The sequence below is a fragment of the Anneissia japonica genome, unplaced genomic scaffold (assembly GCF_011630105.1).
Source record: "Anneissia japonica isolate Jap-2015-1 unplaced genomic scaffold, ASM1163010v1 scaffold288249_len478412_cov200, whole genome shotgun sequence".
Lineage (NCBI taxonomy): Eukaryota > Metazoa > Echinodermata > Crinoidea > Comatulida > Comatulidae > Anneissia > Anneissia japonica.
The window spans coordinates 125,117-143,241 of record NW_022758042.1 but is presented as its reverse complement, the minus strand read 5'-3'; the positions used below and the strand labels follow the sequence as shown (position 1 = coordinate 143,241).

The 18,125-nt window shown below is 32.3% G+C and overlaps 2 protein-coding genes across 2 annotated transcripts; one reads left to right on the top strand and one right to left on the bottom strand.

The window, feature by feature from the left end:
* The first annotated feature begins 577 nt into the window (after positions 1–577).
* On the top strand, positions 578–17,624 carry LOC117124980 (dual specificity mitogen-activated protein kinase kinase 5-like). Its single transcript, XM_033271330.1, has 19 exons — positions 578–712; positions 1,773–1,840; positions 2,985–3,054; positions 4,475–4,512; positions 5,269–5,336; positions 5,905–5,950; positions 6,151–6,215; positions 6,358–6,397; positions 6,889–6,960; positions 11,492–11,573; positions 12,083–12,144; positions 12,553–12,601; positions 13,619–13,743; positions 14,666–14,737; positions 14,938–14,964; positions 15,405–15,431; positions 15,860–15,892; positions 16,121–16,182; positions 16,764–17,624. The coding sequence occupies exons 2-19, from the start codon at positions 1,820–1,822 to the stop codon at positions 16,921–16,923; spliced, it is 1,119 nt and encodes a 372-aa protein (XP_033127221.1). The 5' UTR covers positions 578–712; positions 1,773–1,819; the 3' UTR covers positions 16,924–17,624.
* Positions 7,667–10,927, bottom strand: LOC117124982 (complement C1q subcomponent subunit C-like). Its single transcript, XM_033271331.1, has 3 exons — positions 10,235–10,927; positions 9,346–9,562; positions 7,667–8,984 (listed from the first exon to the last, which is right to left on the bottom strand). Exons 2-3 carry the CDS (start codon positions 9,557–9,559, stop codon positions 8,377–8,379), a joined length of 822 nt encoding a protein of 273 aa, XP_033127222.1. The 5' UTR covers positions 9,560–9,562; positions 10,235–10,927; the 3' UTR covers positions 7,667–8,376.
* Positions 17,625–18,125: the final 501 nt, after the last annotated feature.

Below are 18,125 nucleotides of genomic sequence, written 5' to 3'. Positions count from 1 at the left end.
GGTGGGGAGTTGGAAAACTACCTCGACCTCACTTCAATTCAATTGACTGGTGTTCCGGTGAGTTGCTGTCAGTTTATTAGAAATTTCGGGGATGAAATCATCCCTGAAAATGATCGTTTCCACTGATTTTTTGAGGCAAAAATAAATCACAGATATATTTTTCTAGTTAGCACCCTGTCATTTAATCATCAAGCCCTCCGACTTCACCTAAGTTATGCCCTCATCAGTACTCCCCTCCACCCCCAATTTTAGTACTTGTTGATACATACGCCACTGGGGCCGGATTTTTCAACTTAAATTCGTCCATTTTTTTGCTTTAGTCAAATTTATCAATATTGCTTAGCTTAAAAATTGCTTAAAATTAAAGAGTCTTGAATTGTACGCATGCCCTCCTATGATGATTTTTAAGCTAAGATTTTGCTAAGATGGTTTAGGTTTGATAAATATTTGCTCAGGGCAGGGGCATCTTAACTTTTTTGACTTAAGACATTTGCTAAGCAGAGATTGATAAATCCTGGGCCAGGTTTTCATGTGCTCTGACAAAAAAATCCATAGTTATGCCACTAGTGTAAATCTTTATCATTCTGTATAAAACATAATAACAATTTGAACAAGTCATCAAACACTCTGTTACCACCACTGACTTGTGTTTTATTTATATAGGAAGTGATAGCACAAGCACTGCAGAATAACAATAGCACTATATTTGAATGTAAGTATTTGTGAATTCGTCGTTAAACTAAATTAAATAATTTGCTTTTGTTTACATACTGCACAACATTGAGATAAACATAAGAAAATATCACTAATAAAGATTATACTGAATGTGATGTAATACATTATACAGTAGTGGAATTAAGAACTTAAATATCCAAACAGTATTACCTGTCATCAGTGGTGGATACAGTATGTTTCACTGACATGCATAATGTACTGTACTGTATAATGTAACTACTTCCATGCTTTGAGAACGAATTTCAACATTCCAAAAACCTGTACAACTTTTTGGAAGTGCTCGTTTTCCCAGACACCATCCGTCAGTGAAATAGCCTGCCTCAACATGTTGTTAAGTCGCCATTTATCGACACATTCAAGGACAGCGTATCTGATATTCACATCCGAGGACATAACTGACCACCAATGCTGCATGAATATAATACTCATACAAGGTTTATGCACAATATAGGACGATGATTTTGATTGCACACAGACATTCTATTTCCTTACATTACTGTACATACCAGTTATTGGTGGAATCCTACTTAAATGCCGCTTGGTGAAGAGACAGCTGTGTCAGAAAAAATTATATATTTTTTTTTTTGTCAACTGTTCTCAATAATTTACTTTATTTTTTTTATTCCACAGTCACATCCAACAGCTGATGGCCAAATACAGGATGCTTTATTTAATACATTTTAAAATACATAAAAAACATACATTGTGAAGTAGTAATAAAACAATACATTTAAAATACAAAGTTTAACATTTCAAAAAAGTATAAGCATATTGGTAATGTGTGCAACAGGTATTTCACAATAATTACAATTAAAGTACTTTGTACAGTGTTTCACTTTTACTTTCCTACAAAGTAAAATTACATTTCTAAATTTATTTAGTTTTATATAATAGTGAAAACCAAACTCTCAAACTCTTTTGAACAATAAAGTTAAACTACAGTTCAGGGTATGGCATTTGATGAAATTGATATTGAAAATAGAAATTTTAAAGATTCCTTGTCCTGAATTATATTATACTTCTTCATTTATTTTAAGATGAGGATGATGATGGGGATCGTATCATTGTCAGTAGCGAAGCAGAAATGGAGGCAATGATGTCTTTTGTAAGTTCATTAATTCATTCTGATGTTTATTATTCTTAAGAAAATTTGCACTGTATTAGTTAATTAATTTGTGTATTGATCCCTGATATTATATATTTACTTTTATTGTATTATTTTTGTTATTATAGTTAGTTAATGTAAGGGCAAAAAGAACAAATTCTTGTATTGGCCTAGCAACGTTTTTGGGAAAAATCAAAAATGTCTAGGTCGGTACAAAATTTTTTTTCCCCAAAAATGTGTTTATGCCTAGAAAGTAGAAAATACACAAAAATATACAAAGACCATTTTTATACAGATATTGCCTGCTTAGAGGTGTAATATTTGATGATTCCTCGGCCTTACAACATTCACTGAGTAGGCCTACATTAACGGATGAATTCACAACTAATTTTGTACACCGAGAATCCTTTTTGTCAATAATTCTATCCAATCCGTCTTCGTCGAGAGATTTAAACTTATTTGAAATCGCCATTTTCGAAGCGCTAGGCTTTCCACATTCACAATTCGTGAGCGATCGATCGTCCGCTCGAATAGAATTCTACGGGCGCAATGCGGGTGTAATCCGGTGACGTCAGAGACCGGTCACTTTTCAAAGTTATATTTCCCTACGGGGAAATATAACGTTTCCAATCCTCGTAGCGCTAGTCACATGATGCCATTTCGACCAATCATGTACATAGGCTATGTAATATAAAAATATTTGAAGCAAAACTTTCGCATAACACTGTCACATTACATACCGTCCAGCAACGTAGTCTTATTCCAGCCTTTTTAGCTCATTAAACCTCAATTTCATACATTTTGGGTCAGTCGGGCCTGGCCAACAAAAATAATTTTTTTTTTATTTGGCCTAATAATAAACAAATCAGGGGTGGATCCAGATATGGGGGAGGGACAACACTACCCTAGGGCGGACATTTTTTTTTCTGACGCTCAGAAATAAACTGAGGCGTTTTTGGCGACAATAATTTCTTTTTCTTTTCTTTTTTTTAACTTTCCAAAAGGGCAGGTGGGGAAACCGGCTCGACCCCACCCCCTAAATCTGCCCCAGCAAATTGAATGCAGTTCTTTATTAAGTTTACACTTATATTATTAATTATTTTTAGAAAAATGCTTGAAGCTATGTAATGTATGTCTTTTTTAGTACATGAATCTAATGGAAGAATGTACAAGTAGTGGAAAGATGGCACCCCCTTTAACACTATATCCAAGAGGTAAGGGACATCTGTTCGTAGGTGATAGTATAGAGTACTACAGTGTTATGTCACGATAATACGTGATACTACACCGTTGCTATCGGCGACACAAAATGAATTCAACCGGACACCATTTTCTCCACTGATCCCAATTTCTAATGTAATTATTAAGATGTTGTATCATAGTTTTTCTTTGTAAATTTTAATTGATGATTAAATGTGAGGTCTCGCCACAAAATGAGTCTCATGGTTAGAAATTCAAAAATTATATTATATTTATGGTAGATCACATTATAAGCTTTCATTTGGTCTTTGAATGGCTTCCCTACTATAAGTAAATCCAGAGATGTGAGCATTTAAAGTTTAGGTGTATAAGAACCACGTTTTGAGAAAATCGGCCTCAAAGATAAACTAACTTGTAAAAAATTGTATGACTAGGATTACAGAATATATGCAAAGAACACTGTTTTGGCAAGAAAATTCACAAAATATACAATCATAAAATATAAGTATCAAGTTATTCAAAAACATTAAAATCAAAATTTTGTAAAAAGGTTGACTTTGGCCTGTTTTGGTGAATATCTCAATATGATTTTACCAACGATGCATCTCATTTCGTGGTGAGACCTCACAAATGTGTGTTTGATAACTAATATAATGCAAGCTTTTTGTGTTTTTAGTACATTTTGATGGTAAATTATTAGGTTTTAAAATGCCTATTCCAGAAAGCCTATTTTAAACCATTAAGATTATGAAGTCATTCAGGCATAATGAACAGTAACCAATGTCTGGTTGACAACAAAGTGCGCCACCTGGTGTTGTGACGACACGACTGTTTTACTCTATACGATATAATGAATGTTTATGAGCCCAAAGAAATTTTTTCATTAGGCTAATAGCATGTTCCGAGATGCATAGGACATTCCGTTTTTCACTAAATAAGAATATTTTATATTACAAATCTATGCAATGTGCTCATATATGACCATGATGATGAATGTCATATTATACCCAAATATGGGCCATTATGGGCATATCACATTATTTGTCACATACAATTTGATAGCATGGATAAGATCCTAACACTTTGTGTATCAAAATCTACAATTTTTACTATTCAATTCAATAGAGTTCATGTTATTTGTGGATAATAATACACAAGTTATAATATGAATGAACGTAGCATGTATTCATTAATGTGGGCTACCAAAAACTTATAAACTGTCGCATGGCTCTCCAATCATAACTTGAAAAAAGGGGAATATTTTAACCAAGCTGACATATGAAAGTGAAAATTTGAAAGAAAATATACTGTAATCAGTTTGACATATCTAATATAATCATCTATTGTTATAGAAGCCACTTTGCTTTTTGCTGTAGCAGCGCTATTTTCAGATTTACTGTATACAGTAACAGTATTTTTTTGTTTGCTTTCTAGTCAACAATGCGGGGAAGAGGAACTTCCACGGTTTAACGGTAACAAAAGAATTACCTTTTATCATTACTTTATAAAGAAAAAATTGTCCAAACCTTTTTATATTTAAATATTTCTTTTAAACGGAATGTTTTTAGTGGTTGCTCTGACAGATAAAGATTACCCTTTTGATAAACCAGGAAATGAACTTCATACGTTAATTTTGCTTTGGTTAATTAGCATGCCTGACAAGTTGTAACAAACGTTGGCTGTAAACATACTTCCTTGATTAATGTTGTCATATCCTTTAACAGTGACACTAAGCATAGTCTTTATATTTAAACCATTAGATATGATGCACATAGAGGCTTTGATTATGTACTGATAAAACATTGTTATCATTATCATTAATTGTTATAAGATCCTACAGTTATTCTGGTGTATGTGTGTCTGTTGTTATGTGTGTCTGTTGTTATGTGTGTATGATTGTAAATATGTGTGTGACCAATTTTGAAGAACTGTGTTGCCATCATCTATTCTATTATTTGATTCGATTTGATTTATTAGGTACTCGACATAACAATACAAGAGAAACAAAGACAAAAGAGCACCAGGATTACCCATTAAGCCGACGGTAGTCATGCTCATTTTCAATGGGGTCCTTATAAAACCAATACAATAAGACACACACAAAAAAAAATATATATATATATAAAATGTAACAAGTGTAAAAATGTACAAAAATAAAAGCAAAAATTCTTAAAATGTTTTTTTGTAGACAGAGTATTAAGCATATTAATTTCAACATTTTTTATCAGATAAATACAAGACCAGAGGAGTCATCACTTGTACAGAAAGTTGACAGTGGAGTTGTTCTAGGAACTGGGTATTCCTTTTTTCTCTTGATTTAATATATGTAGTGTTTGAATATAATGAACTGATATATTATGATATGAATTAAGATGATGCTAATTGGGAAGGCACTATGGTAAATCAATTACATATGTTCTCTCATAAGTATTATCATTTTTACACCACCACGATTAATATTATCGTTTCTCTCCCCATCAAAATAATCAGTATTATAGCCAACCTCACCATCATAATTGTTATCATAAAGATTATGACTTTCAGTTAACAATGAAAATAATAATTAAATAAATGCCTGACAATGAACATGAAACCCAGTATTTTTGGTTTTAACTTTTTTTTTTTTTAATTTCGGTATAATATATATTTTTAATCTTGTGAATTTCTGTGAATTTTAATGTATATTATTGTTACTTTTATCTCCATTTTTCATGTCTTGTGCTTACAGTTTGATTTATGTGTTGATGCTTTAATATTCATTTTTGCAAATATCATGTAATTTAGCCTTCACTTTCATAATGTAAATTAAAGAAACTGAAACTTAATTTTCATCTGGCCTAAATTTAATTTATTTTCTGTTTCAGACATCGGCATGATGCAGCACTTAGAGAAATCCTTGCAAATGGAACTGTAAGTTGGTAACGAAAGACAATAGAAATCTTTAACCATGTTTGAATGCAATCATAATGATTTTGTTAAAACTGCATTATAAACTGATTGACTATTTACATAATGTCCAGATATCCATACATAGTGGGGTGAAACATGTTCAGTGAGTATTGTGATGTAGTCTTAAAAAAAATATTTAACGTTAAAACATTTATTTGCAGATGGCAGAAGGTGATATACATTATCTTGAGGTGCTTGGGTGTGGACATAGTGGTACAGTCTACAAGTAAGTCAAATATTTTCATAATATAAATGTTTTCATAATATAGATTTAATCTTAATTTGGTATTTTCTGTCAGTCCAGAATGTTACATGATTAATATATATATCATGCTTTTAATAATTTTTATGTTTGTTTACTTTTCAAGAGCTCTCCATCGGCCTTCAAATAATATAGTAGCAGTCAAGGTGAGAAAAAGAAATTATTAAAATATTTGTAATTTATCAATGTGTTAGGTGACAATTATTTTCTATAATAACAATAATATTATTTTCATAATCATCATCATCATACTTGTCATCATCATAACCACCCATTATTTTCATCACCACCACCACAATCATTGTCACCATCAATTTCACCACCATCATTATTACCATTATCATCATCACCATGATATAATAATAACCATTATTTATTTTGTTTCCTTGTATATGTATATGTTTTTCTCCAACCTGTTATTGGAGGTTTTTATCTCTATTGGTTGAGAAATAAATAAATAAAAAAAAATAAATAAAAAAAAATTATCATCATATCAAAAATACAATCACCACCACCACCATTAACACTATTGATATATTGTAATCTTGATAACAAAGTGTATACTATGGAACTCCATTCATCACACATATAAATTACACTATCCATAATTTATTTTAAGCTTCTATGTTCTTCTTAGGTTATGCATTTAGATATATCAAAAGAAGGGGTGCAAAAACAGATTGCCTCAGAACTACAAATTTTATACAAGGTAGGTGTCTGTTAGTCTACGAATATTACAACAACATGAACGGAATCATTTGGTTGAACAAAAATGCACTATGATAAAGACTAAATGTGGCAAAAACCAGCCAGACCAGTCACTTCTTGCAAAAAATCAATTTATAGCTATTAATTAATATTAATATGATATATAATATACATATATAATATATAATATATATTATAATGCCCGCAAGTTGATTGAAAATGATATAAATAAGGTTGAAGATGTCTATGAGAGAGAGGCCATTACTCATTTAAAGAAAATTCTAGAAGACAACTTCCATCCGCTACATAAGGAACTCATTATCTGTAGATCTGGCCGACTACTTCCTATGAAATGTAGAACAAATAGATGCAGAAAATCATTTGTGCGTAATTCCATCCACTTACATAACTCAAAATTTAAAAGATAATCCATATTTATTTGCTTGAATGACCTGTATATATGTAAAATGGTTTTGTGATAACGTAATTTATTTTTTATTTCGCCTTATGTATGTTTTTATCTAGTAGCTAAGATTTCAAATGTGTCAACAGGAAAAATTTCATGTATAATTCATTGTAAACGTGACGATAAAGAAAATCTTATCTTATCTTATATAATAATATATATTATATATATAATATATAAGTATGAATATAATATATAATATATAATATATATTATAATAATATATAATATATAATATGTATTTTAAATATGCATATAATTTTATATATATGTAATATAATATAATATTAATGTTAATTTTTAGTTATTAATACAAGGTTAGACAGTAAAATGATAGTTATAAAATGTTTTAAAGTCAACAATGTGTTATGAAGTTACAGGAATTTCAAGCAGTGGTGGCACCAGCAGGGTGGGGGGTGTCAGGGTGGGCATTTTCCCCCTTCCTATAGGACAGGCCTGGACCCCCTATCGCTTGATGCATGATTAGGTCGTTGGATCAAAAATTTTAAAAATAATAATTTGCCTATTTAAATAACATTATTTTGACTGCCAATCCATAATATTGTAGTCTGAAAGCACATTTTGGACCATACTAAGCCATAAAAACTCCCTGTGAACCCTTACAAGGGAGTTCTTATTCTAGGCCATCAACCGAGGCTTCGTCGACCCCTGGGCTTGGACCTCTCCGTCGGAAATGTCAGACCCCTTGTCGACAAATTGCTGCCGCCACTGCTGGTTTCAATATAAAGCTGGTTAAGAACAATTTTATCTCTAAGTCATGAACCTTCGAGGTTTATGATTTCGGGCACTCCTCGGCCAGAGACCATTACCAAAACGTCAACAGTCTCTGAAACACGATTTGCGTGGAGTGACTTGTTTAGCTTGTCTTCACCCTAACTTATTTTATTATACCTTAGATTTATTTTAGTGAATTTTCACAATTATATGGATCTAGATTGCACTGATTAGAAAGCCAGAAAATGTTGTTAGATTCAGTGTGTCTCCAGAAAGTGAATGATCACTACTGAGGCTAAGCCACAATAAGTCCCCTTTTCTTAACTCCAGCACTGCGCTGTTACTGAACGACTGCTGATGCCGATTTGCAGAATCTCCATGAATTGATACAATGCATTCGTTGTTCATAACTAGTTCCACTTTGGGGTCCCGGCTGTGTGTTATGTGAAAAATGAAGAAATATACACCATTGCGTGGACAGATAAAATGCGTTGAGTTAAAGTTATCGCCAATGTTTGTTGCGATGCTATCAAAGCTGATAACCATCTGCTGGCCGGGATGACAAGCAAGGCCCCTTGTGCGGATGGCAGTGAATGCTGGCGTAGCAAGGCTTCTGTATGTGGCCTCAGAGTCTGAGAGTTCCATTAAGACTGGTGGGCCAAGGCCTGGGGGCCCTGGCAGGCCCATTGGGCCAGGCTCACCCTTTTCACCAGGTGGACCCTGGCCTCTAGGGCCCTGTGGTCCAGGATGACCAGGCTTACCTGTTAGTCCCTGCAGACCCTGCATGCCTGGCATTCCCTGGAGGCCGGGCAAACCATCGCGTCCTATTAGGAGTAAGTTAAATAGTCAAAATTAATTAAAAAGCTTTTATTAAATACTATAGTATTTAGGAAAGGTCCTGACTTCCTTCTTCCATTTCAATTACAGTGGTTCAATAAATACATTTTTGATTTGATTGGATTTAAATATCACAATAAATTCATTATAAAATAATCCAGCAGTTGCCTCACACATCTAGTTTTTTGCAAGAGCTATTTATATGTTGCTTCATAGCAAATCCATGATGGATGTTATCACTTTGTTATGGAAAGCTAGTCTGAAGGATGTTGTCTTAATAAAAATAACCAGTGTAAAAAAAAATACTCTGTTTTATTATACAATAAAAGCTGTATTGAAACTCTATACCTGGTATCCCAGTTGCTCCTGGTATTCCGGGGGCTCCTGGACTTCCATTTAATCCAGGTTGACCCCTTTCGCAGCAAGAACTACCACAGCGATCTTGAATACGGTCCTTTTTTCTGTCTCTTTTCTTTCCATTATTATTCTCTCTTTGCTCTAATGTTTGGCAATAGGTTCCAAACACAGTCACAAGTAAGATCACTATCGTAAATTTATTCATTTTCTGTAAATAAAGCAAAATTTATTCATTTTCTGTAAATAAAGCAAATGATGCGAGTTAAATTGATATTTTTCATATGCATTTAAAAAAAACCCAAATAATATGGTTACAAGTTCAGTTCCAATTTTCATTTATTATTTTAAAGTGAGGATTTATTTGCTATTATCAGTACTTGCGAGTATACAGATGTTGATTTTCATGTATTAAATAATAGAGTATAGTTTAAAAATTTTTTTTAATCAAATTTACAAAATACAAGGCTGAAAGTCATTCTAAGTATACTGTAGGCTACAAAAATGAGGAAAAAATGAGAGTAAATAAAAGGATTTAATAATGTAGTAGATCACAAACTATGATTAAAAAAGCATTTGGTGCACAACATGTTAATTACACTCTGCTTGAAACAGATATTGAATGCTGCTTTGGAGAGCAGTAGCACGTTTGTTTACTTTTGGTCATCCTGGGTTGGCAGCACTGTTTGTTTTTATTGTTCTTGTAACTTTGATGTATGCTCCTTTTTTTTTGTACAAATTTTACCCGAAATAAACTTGAATTGAAAGTTGAATTGTACTCTAAAAGGAAAGAGTCCTTAGGAAGACAGTTCCATCCACAAAGCCTTGGCTTCTTTTAGCAGTTCTTCTTCATTTGTATATATATATAAAAAAGAATTCTTACCAAATTTCGCAGATATATTTTCTCCTTGGTACTTTTAATACTTATCTGTTGCACCTCAGTTACTTTCAAAAATACAAGAGTAGATTTTTTAGATAACACTCTGAAAACAATTCCCTATTTGTGTTTACCTGTCAGGTATATAAACATGAACTAGACTAATATTAATTAATGTCGGTACTGGTATGATCAATAAATTAAGCAAGAAATATTAACATTGAGTAAGTGAGAAAGCGGTATCAGGTGATATAATTTTTTTAAAGGGATGTTTCATCAAATTGATGTGGCAATTGATTGTTTATAAGTAAGACTTCATTATTGTTATGATTATATATAATTGCAGCATATTTACAGAATATAATAAGTTTTATTCATGGGAAAATTTGTATGATTGATTTTTTTTTTAAATTTCTTTGATAGAATTTAGTTACAAAATAACCCATATTATAAAATGGAAGAGTCCTTTGAAGTAAGATCAAGTTGTAATAGTTTATAGCTGTGTATGAAACCTCAATATTTTTTTCCTTCCACTAATTAATTAAGAGCAGGTGATTAATTAAGAACAATCAATCTGTCTTGATATAGTGTTATTGATTGCCTTGTGTAGACCAGAAATATTGTTTATCTATCAAATACGTATATTAATTTCAAATTTTGCTACAAAGAGGACAATGATCCCAGACATTCATGTGGAAAAATAATAATCAATGAACTACACAAATGGGCTTGTTTGCTCATCATTGTGTCATTCACCTCTCCTAGCCCATCTTATCATTTCTCCATCTCTTCCTTTCTATTGCTTCTTCTATTTTTGAATTAGCTATTTTCACTGTAATGATTGACTGATGTGTCCTCAGACAAAATGTTGACTCTCTGTGTGTCTTCAGAATTACTGTTGTCCTCCAGTTTTTCATATAGGGTCCTCATTTTGGCCTGTACTGTTATTGAGGTATCCTGAGGTCGACTTTTTGTCCCTGTATGTGCCTTGGGATTGACTATAAAGCCACTAATATTTCTGAAGTGGCTGGGTTTCTTCAAGTTGTACTCTTGATACAATGTCACTGTAGTGTTAGAATTGCTAATGCATCTGTCAATGTATTCTCTCTCCTTGAGTCCTTCAGCAAGTTAGGCCTACTTTAATTTTGACATAGATTTTTATGACTGCTCAGTGATCATTGTCTTGTTTGATGTCTTGCATTATAACTTAAAATTTGATTGCTAGAGATTTGGTTTTGATAACATTTTTCTTTATTTTTACAGTGCGATTCTCCCGTAATTATTGGTTTTTATAGTGCTTTCTTTAATGAAGATAGAATATCGTTCTGTACAGAATTTATGGATGGTAAATATGAATCTAAATGTTATTCACTTACTAAATATAAATAATAAACTAAAATAGTACAGATAGCAATTATATTTATTTGAGTATGACACTTTGCTTTTCCTGTTTCCTTTTATTCATATATTTATGGTTTTTGAAATTAGTTCTGGTTGATAATCATTATTCATAAGCACATGCTCCTGTATGTACATGAATTTAATAAATCTAAATTCATTATTTTGCAAGACAATGGGTATTATATTAGAAACAAATGTATATTTACCATGTATACTTTGATATGGTTAACACCAAACCTAGAGTAAACCATGTAAAATTTAGTGCAGTTGATTGTATTTAACAATTTTTTATTTGTTGACAATTAGTCAGTTGCATGCAGACACTTGGCTACGCAATAGGCTTATACCCCAATAAAACTGCATGCATGTTTAGGCATTAGTTATGCTAATAGATATTTTGACTTTTGATTTTTTTTAAATTTAAAATAATTCCTGTAACTTTTTTTTTTGCAGGGGGATCATTAGAAATGTATAAATGTATTCCTGAGGACATCCTAGGGAAAATGACAGTATCAGTAAGCTATTTTTTCTATTTTTTCTCTCTTTGTAAAATGATGTTACACTCTTTAGATATATTTTCCCCGACATTTCAAACGTAATATAATGAATGAGATCAATCTGCATTACCAGAATGGTATTTTGTAACTGTGTGCAAGATATGATGTGAAAATTATCATTATGATGATGACTATGTGATGAAACAAGGACTACAATAGACAATGAATATTTGGAGGGGATGGTATTGGATTGGTAACTTGCTATAAACTAGCATATTATAATAACATAATAATTATTATTATACACCTTACTGTAAAATCTCCCAATTAAAAATGTTATATTTAATGTAATGTATATATGTGTGTTGAAAAACAAATACAAATATATCTTTAATAATACATAACTAACCTTGATATATTTCTCAGATTGTCCAAGGACTTAACTATTTATGGAGCCTTAAGATATTACATAGAGGTAGGTTGGTTTATCTGTTCATTCATATATGTAAAACTGTATTTTAAGTCGGTGGTCCTTTCGTTTAGGCTGATAAAAAAATCCCCTAGAAAAACATAACCATAATCTTAAATTGTCATAAGGACATTTATTATTTTATTTTTTAGACATTTCTCGGGCACATTTAAAATATATGAATAATTTTCATGTGTAACCTTTTACTGTTAATTTACTGTTGTATCTCATTGTTATTCAGAAGTGAATACTACTTACATATTATGTACCGCATACATATATTCTAGGCATCTGATTGGTTAAGAAGCAGGCAATAACTTCAACCATCACTCATGTGACGTAGGATAGGGTGATAGTACTTTTTTTCCTGGGAGAAAAAAGTACTATCACCCAAATTGATAGTACTTTTTTGCCCTGTCGCGATGTGTAATTTCTAGGCCCCACCTATAACATGTTTGCTATGAAATTTATGACATGCATGTATGGTAAAGAGTGATTAGCCCTTTGGTTGCCTAGGAAGTATGCCAGGCCTACATGGTGGGTACTCTTTTCATTACTTTTTTATGCCTCATAGAATCTATGTATGAGGTATATAAAACAGATATTGACTACTCTAGTTTTGGGAATCGGTGAAATCTATACCCCTCGGTGATGTGGTGACTGTAGCCTATCTTGCCGAGGGCGGACGATCGGCTACGGTCTCTACATCACCTCGGGGCAATAGATTTCACCATTCCACTCATGAGCAGTCAATATTTGTATATTATACCCAACCATATTATCATATTGTTAATTACCTTTGTAGGTAAATACTCTCTTTCTCTCTCTCTCTCTCCCTTCATCTTTGTACTGTCCTGTTGTCCTGTGTGTTCAATTTCTATTTCAGGTTAATCTACCTGAATAAAGATCAAACAATCATAATAAAAGAAATTTAACTGAATTGAGCATTTTTTAAAATTACTATCATCACCTTTTTCAGTGTGTTTAAAAAGAAAATTTTTTTTAAACTGTAATGAATTTTAGATTTAAAACCTTCCAATATCCTGGTGAACACACAAGGCGAGGTGAAGCTGTGTGACTTTGGTGTCAGTGCTCAGCTGGACCGCTCAATTGCTGAAACATACATTGGCACCAATGCATATATGAGTGTAAGTATTATCACTTCACCAACTGTTGCACAATCCTACCTGTACACTATATAAAATACCACAGGGATGTAAAGTTACCATCCATTAAAAAAGAAGAGTAATGGGGTACTAAAAATGTTGATATTGATTGAATAAATGTGTAATTGAATTGAACTGAAAATATTGTGATGTTGTTTTACAAAGTCGATGTTAATTATAGATATATTGTCTGTGATAACATATGGAAAAAGCGTTATACATTCAATTAAAATATTGAAAAGATCATTAAGTTATCAGTTATCAAAATATCAGTTATTTTTTTTGGCCATGCTAAATTGATTTGTAAACATATGTCTGTGTTGTTAAATTTGTTGCTATAAAAAAACCGGTTATCTTGCTGGGTGGTCGGGGAAGGTATGATGACACATTACCCATAATGCTTTTGAAGTTCGGAAGTGTGTAATGACCTTTCTATCGTTTGATTCTTGTACGCAAAAAAGAAACAAGATGTTTCCGAATATTATCAGCAATGCTGTATTACACATTTTGTCTCACTTGAGGTCATAAGGTCAATTATGAATAACCGTTTAATGTTTTGCTGTTAAAAAGTGCACGGCAATAAACGGTTATTTGTCGTGCAAACACTGAATTAATTGCGAGTTTTCCTGCACACCATTTTAACAGTTTATTTTAATCTGGTGCAGTTTCTGTTGACAAAATATAAACGGTTAAATAACCATTTTTTTCTTGCCAACAGAAACAGGCCCTTATACTTCCTAAGACAAATTAAAAAATAAACAATTGATTTAAATTAATAAATGATACCATACTTAAATTATATTTTCTTTTATTAGAATAACACAATTAGTACTGTATACAGTACTTGTAGTTGTGTATAATTAACATATACTTCTTTGTTAACAATGTTGATTTTTATATTCAGCCTGAGCGTGTTTTAGGTTGTGAATATGGAATACCATCAGAGGTGTGGGCAATAGGTATCTTCCTGTTAGAGGTAAACAAAGATAAACTGATATTTTTCTGCTTTGGCAAAGGCACTTCTAATCAATTTGCAACTATCATACCTATATTTAGGGTCACTCTAGGATTGGCACTGAACATTGGTAAACATGAACAAGACAAATTGTTATTTATTATTTTTTGCAGAGGTGATCATAATTATTAATATGTTTGTAATATGTTTTTCTTGTTCAGATGGCAACTGGAAGGTTTCCTTATCCTGTAAGTATAATTTTTATCTACCAATATTTTTTCAAGTCTGTATTTAATTAATTTATAAATAAGTGACAATTACTTTAACTGCAATCAACAATTCATACAAGCAGTCAATAAGAGAAAACTGCAAAGGACCGTGGTTTTCATGTCTGCAAAATGTATGGAACTTGAATAACAAATTCTTGTATTATTCACTGATCTTTTTCTTGTCCAAGGGCAGAAGCAATGTGACCAGTATTGGTTGTGAACTTATGACCTCAATTAAAAGCACAAAGCCTACCAATAGGCTCCTCTGAAGCTTTTTTTCAAATTTTCCTCTTGAAATTTTAAGAAACCAACAGGGCTTTTATTCATTTCCACAGGCAAGAGGCAGTACACAAAATAAGCTTACTTTGTAAATGATTCTAATTTATCTATATTTTAACTTTTTATATAAATTTTTATAGGTCACACCAAGGCAGCAAGCATTATCGGTAAGTAAATAATATTACACTTGACAATAATTATAAAGTAGTATGTACGTATTTTCATACATAGACGTATAACTGTATCTACCGAGGAAGGAGGGGGTGTTGTCACAAAGATCTGGTTCTATTTTTGGCTGTTAACTTGTGTTTATCTAGCCATTGTTTTCCACAGCATTGTCATGTATATTTATTGTATTATTTTTGTATAAATAATTATAATACAACAGTTATTTATTTTGGTATTAAAAAACAAAAAATTAAAGGCTTGAATTTATATGCAAAATAAATAATGTTCTGTCCTACATTAATCATTTTTTTAAACGTATGTATTTAATTTTGTTGTGTAAATGTTGCCCTTTAAAAGAATGACAATATATGCATATGATAGCAAATGCAAGTAAATGCATAATAGATATAATATATTCTTTTAACAGCCTATTGATCTACTTCAGTGTATAGTACATGAGGTAAGTGCTAGTAATAGTTTTATTATATTTCATTATAAAATGCTAACTATATTATTTTATTGTTATTGGTATAAATGATTAAAGAAGTTCCATGGAGAATATGTTTGAAGACTTTATTGCAATACTTATTCAAGAGGGTCGCTTATTCAGTTATTAACAGTTTATTTTCACTGCTATTATTACTCATTTACAGTACTATAATAGTAGTTGTACCATATTTCTTTGCAGAACCCACCATCTCTTTCACTTGACAAGTTTTCAGAGCCATTTTCAGACTTTATATCAAAATGGTAAGAGACATATTACATTTAATATTGTCTGTTTTATTTCTTACTCATCCAACAGCGTGTGACTCCTCAATTTCAGAATGAAAGTTTTGCTCTACAAACTTAGTTTTATTAAGAAGCTTAATTATTATTGATGAGTAGAGCTGTTTTCTATGAGAAAAATTTGGGATTGTCTCCTGGGGTACTGCCCCAGGAGACCAGGACCCCACTGAAAACAAATCTTTTGGACTAAGTGGTTATCCTTAGTGGGTGCGATTCACACCAAAATTAGTCCTATCCTCTCCTACTACAGGTCAACTCTAGTCTTCATTAACTAACAAACTGAAATTTCTGCTAACCGTTAGCAGCCGTGTGAGAACATAGCCACAATCTGCGTGGCTCCTATAGGATTTAGTACTTTTCCATAATTGCTACCATAAACTGTCGCCACAATGTTTTTTTCACTGAAACCCTGTGGCTATTCTAAACGCAATCAATTTGGCCGACCAATCAGCCGAAAGCGTAAGGTGATGGCGTGTATTGATTTTTTGGAAACCAGGCTTAACACATGAAATTACTTAAATTAGATGTTTTTTTTTCTACAGTATGCAGAAGGATCCCGACTTACGTCCACCTCTTATTGGCCTGCTACAGCATACGTTTTTACGCATGAATGATGTTGCTACACGCCACCAAGAAATCGCAACTTTTATCTATATGACACTGCAGCAGCTGAAGGCACAAGGACTCACAAAGGGTTTATAACATGTGTTTACATGGAGTTTATAACATGTGTTCACATGGGGTTTATAAAATGTAATTATGTGGACTCACAATGGGTTTATAACATGTGTTTACATGGAGTTTATAACTTGTGTTTATAACATGTGTGGGGTTTATAACATGTGTTTATGTGGGATTTTATGTGGTTTAAAACTTTGTTTACAAGATATTTTGTAATGCTGACATCAATTGGCAATAGCTTTCATAACATGTTTTTACATGGAATTATGTTTTGCTCTACCTGATGTGTTATCGTACTAAATACTCAGAACGTTTTCGAATACTTGCGAAAAAATTCTTGTGATTCGGGTAGGAATCGAACACATAACCTCCAGATAATTAGCAAAACATCATCAAATGTTTTCACATTATGTTCACAATAGTTTGATGAATTTTAGGAAAACCAAATGCAATAGTGGTCACATGGTTTAAACATTTTCACAATAGGTTGATGGAATTTATTTATACAATATAACATAAAAATTATTGTTTAAGTTGTGTTCACAAATGGATAAGAGCCTGGTTATCACAAGAGCTAACTTTTAGCGCTAACTTTTAGCACCTGCGTGAGAACGCCCGATCGGTTAGCGCTAACCGTAGGCGGTTAGCAAGTTGAGCGCGTTTTTGTCATCAACCAACCACACGTACGCGTTTACAATTTCCAGTTTCTTATTGCCCATTGATTCGATCATCATATTTTTGGTATCCGGATCGGGATTTTCTCGTATGGACGCACGGCAGCTAACGGTTAGCAGGATCCGGATCCTGCTAACTGTTAGCAGCCGTGTGAGAACATAGCCACAATCTGCGTGGCTCCTATAGGATTTAGTACTTTTCCATAATTGCTACCATAAACTGTCGCCACAATGTTTTTTTCACTGAAACCCTGTGGCTATTCTAAACGCAATCAATTTGGCCGACCAATCAGCCGAAAGCGTAAGGTGATGGCGTGTATTGATTTTTTGGAAACCAGGCTTAACACATGAAATTTCTAACAATTCACATTGAATTATATGATTTATTGATTATACTGTAGATATTCATTTGACAGACTGCTGTCTGTCAGTAAGTTCTTTCTTCACCAAAAGCTCAGTGAACACATGCATGATCAGGTGGTTTTTAATAAAATAAAAGTAAAATAGTTATATTAAAAATATTTAACTAATTTAGAAAGTGATTTAAGA